Source organism: Contarinia nasturtii, unplaced genomic scaffold, assembly GCF_009176525.2.
Source record: "Contarinia nasturtii isolate CC-2019 unplaced genomic scaffold, AAFC_CNas_1.1 Cnas_scaffold_1630, whole genome shotgun sequence".
Taxonomy (NCBI): Eukaryota; Metazoa; Arthropoda; class Insecta; order Diptera; family Cecidomyiidae; genus Contarinia; species Contarinia nasturtii.
Genome location: NW_022198965.1, coordinates 158,258 through 161,884, shown reverse-complemented (window position 1 = coordinate 161,884; position 3,627 = coordinate 158,258). Strand labels below are relative to the sequence as shown.

The 3,627-nt window shown below is 32.5% G+C and overlaps 1 protein-coding gene across 1 annotated transcript in view; it reads left to right on the top strand.

Annotated features, from left to right (window-relative positions):
• LOC116346702 (chitotriosidase-1-like) overlaps window positions 1-2,562 on the top strand; it is a 33,181-nt gene extending 30,619 nt beyond the window's left edge. The window contains exons 2-3 of the mRNA XM_031776895.1: window positions 1,105-1,522; window positions 2,414-2,562. Of these exons, the coding sequence (XP_031632755.1) occupies window positions 1,105-1,522; window positions 2,414-2,562 (567 nt within the window). The remainder of the gene's footprint in view (window positions 1-1,104; window positions 1,523-2,413) is intronic.
• The last annotated feature ends 1,065 nt before the right edge of the window (window positions 2,563-3,627 follow it).

The window sequence follows — 3,627 nt, the reverse complement described above, 5'->3', positions numbered from 1 at the left end:
CGTTAAACTGCGTCGCATATCAAAGCGAAACAAAATTCTGTTACTAAAACAAGGCAGAACAGTAGCTAGTTATCAGCACAAAATGAAACTTACATATTTCGCATAATAAAAAGCCAATGTTCACTATTCCTATGATAACCAAATATTGTCTCGCTTTGATATGCACCCGTTTTGAGTTCCGTTTCGATATGCGAGTAAACAATAAGTTGTTTTTATTCTAGAGCGTTCATTTGTAAAATTACCTCAAGAATTCATAGAAAATTTACAAAATCGTCTAATTTGCATCCTACAAAATTTCATAGTAATTTTACAAATCATGACGTTACTACAAATGATTCATCAAACATATAGCTATGCCGCATGTTTTGATGTGTCAAAAATGGTTTATTGGTTAATTGTCAAAATGTACAGAATTTTTTTGAGAAGAAATTTGTTAGATTTATAATTTTATAAAATATTTTAAGCACTCAGTTTATTTTATCATATATGATATCTCAGTGTGCTTTTGTGCACATGTGTTATGTTGTCTATCAAGCTATACTGCACATGATACACATCAGCTTCGAGTATAGTGTACACTATACGATATACGAATGGGTCAGGATTGAAATGCTCTCCAATTCCGATGAAAATAATGAGATAAATTGAGTGCTTTAAAATATTTTATAAATTTATAATTACAACTAATTTATTCTTCTGTGCATTTTGAAAACAATCCCAACATTTGTTGACATTTCGAAACAAAAAATATCACATTTGATATTTTCTATAGTACTTAAAAAACCATTATAATAGTCAGAGTAGCACTTTTAATTTTATTTCAATATTTTTCAATATTTTTCATTTTTCTTCCAATAAAAATAAATAAATCTGAGCGTGTTTGTCGATTTATAAACGCCATCTATTGCGAATTTGTACCATTTTTAGTTATGAGAGACTGGTGCTGATGTCAAGTTTTTCAATCGTTCGTCTCACGTCGCGCTCATGACTTTACCGTACACACTAGGTGTGTACGGAAAAGCAAAATTGTAATTGTTTTTTTTATATAAACTAAATTTTTTTTTTTTTTAATAATAAAATTATTGGCACATTTGTTTTGTACAGATTGTATGTTATTACACAAACTGGTCTCAATATCGTACCAAAATAGGCAAATTCGTGCCTGAAGACATTCCAGCTGACTTGTGTACTCATCTTATTTATGCATTTGGTTGGCTAAAGAAGGGCCGATTAAGTTCATTTGAGAGTAATGATGAGACGAAAGATGGCGTACCTGGCTTTTATGAGAAAGTAGTCGGTTTGAAAAAAACCAATCCAAAATTGAAGGTTCTTCTAGCTATTGGAGGATGGTCATTTGGAACACAAAAATTTAAAGAAATGGCGACATCACGTTATGCTCGACAAACATTCATCTATTCGGCTATTAACTTTCTACGCAAACGTGGATTCGATGGTTTGGATATGGATTGGGAATACCCAAAAGGAAACGATGACAAAAAAAATTTTGTTCTACTTTTGAAAGGTAGGTAATTTTATTATGTAATATTAGTTCCTTAAGTAAAAGGTGCTAGAAAAATCACACCATATGAGTGTAGATAGAGTGTATCGATTTTTCAAAAATAAATGCGTTATAGTGCAGTACAGCGAATCGCATAGTACATATCAATGAATGCAAGAAAATCGTGTACCTCTAAAGCGCTTACAATATTCGCCGTAAAAGTTATACTTGTGTTACTTGTTGTAAAATTTGAAAAATTCATTACAAAAAATTGTTTAACCCTCCGTTGTACACATGTCCGGCACAAAAATGATTTTGGCGGATTGGCCAGGTTTTTTAATTCAAAATGCTGCATGTGGTAGAGGGGTTCACGATATGACATTTGGGGCAAAAAAAAAAATCCCAGATTGATATGGTGTTAGATATGATCCTTGGTAGCTCCAAACCCCCCATTATTTGGGTGAAATATGACAAATATATTCGAATATATGATAAATATATTCGAATATTATATCAAAAACTGCCAATCGATTTTTCTCGCATTTCCGATGGAAAAATCAAAAAAATTCCGAAATTGCTCATCCCTATGAAATCCCTCGAGCACTCGACTTCCAGAACACTTTGGACAAGGTCGGATCCTCATACTTCACAAGATTCACTTCTAGGTCATGTCGTCTCAATTCATCTCATATTATATTATAGGTCATGGTATTGTTGTTTCTAGGTAAACTACATTTATACGCGAGAGTATCATGACCCATTATATAATATGAGATGAATTGAGACGACATGACCTGGAATTGAATCTTGTGGAGTATGTGGATCTAACCTGGTCAAAGTGTTCGGGAAGTTGAGAACTCAGAGTGATACATCCTCTACGCTTCATCTCATATAATATTTTGATGTAAATGGCAGTCCTGATCAATAGAAATACACAATCCACCAATAATACACCATCCACAATACAGCCAATTCATGAACGGACAAAACAACTTCAATTACCAACAATATTAGCTCAAAACGTCAAAGATTGCCGGAATTTCTTGCAGAAATTTTGGCCTTGAATTTCGGTATTTACATGCTTTGTGAGACTCGATTAAATGCACAAATCAATTCAAAAGATGTTTTTCCACCGAATTTCAACGTTTATCGTTCCGACAGAACAACAATTTAATAATAATAATAATAACTGCACCGAACAGCGTTCCTTCGCCTTGGTGGTTTATTGAAAATAATTTCAATAAATAAATATAATATAATACAATTTGATTTTTATCAAGCATTTTTGAGAGAAAAAATGTAAAATTATAGCTCCTCTCATGTAAATAATATAAATTTCAGAAATTAATTTTTCAACTGCTTAAAATTTCTATAATCCATAACAAATTTTTGTATTTATCTGTTTTGCTTTAAATAATTTTTTATTCTCAGTTTGATCGTTGATAAATTAACTTCTAAATCAATTATATAAGTACAAAACACTTCGTTCGAAGTTCTCACTGTGACGCAATATTATAAATCTGGAAATGTTCTGATATAAATTTTCAGTGACGCGGTCGTTCATATACGCATACAAAATGTTAATTTAATTAAACTTTTTTAAAAAAAACGAATTTTCCCAGATATGACACATAGGCCAAATCATCACATATTTGGTCCCTAACAAACGCCTAGTTTTTTGATTTTTTTCATAGACGCATTTTTTTTTTAAATTTGGATCACGTGAAAGAAGTCATGGTCATTTTTCGCCGAAAATGCCACATAACACGCCACCTGGCGGACATTTTTGAAAATTTTTCCATATTGACTTCGGATCCGGAAAGGTGAGTCTTTTACCTTTCCAACGACGTATAAATCATTGTGGTACCTTACAGATGGCCAGAAAAATGTCCGATCGATGAAAAACTCAAAAACGGCCTCCCAAAAATATTCGACCCCAGACCAAAACCACTTACGCAACAAATTTTTTGAAACTGAGAAATTAGTTTGCTCAGTTTTCAGTCTACTTTCGAAAAAAAATAATTTCACACAATTTAAAAGAAACTACGGACAGACATACAAACACCTCAACCGGCCAATTTGAGGTTTTTGGCCATTTTTGGCCAACTGGCCATATCTCGGCCAATTTT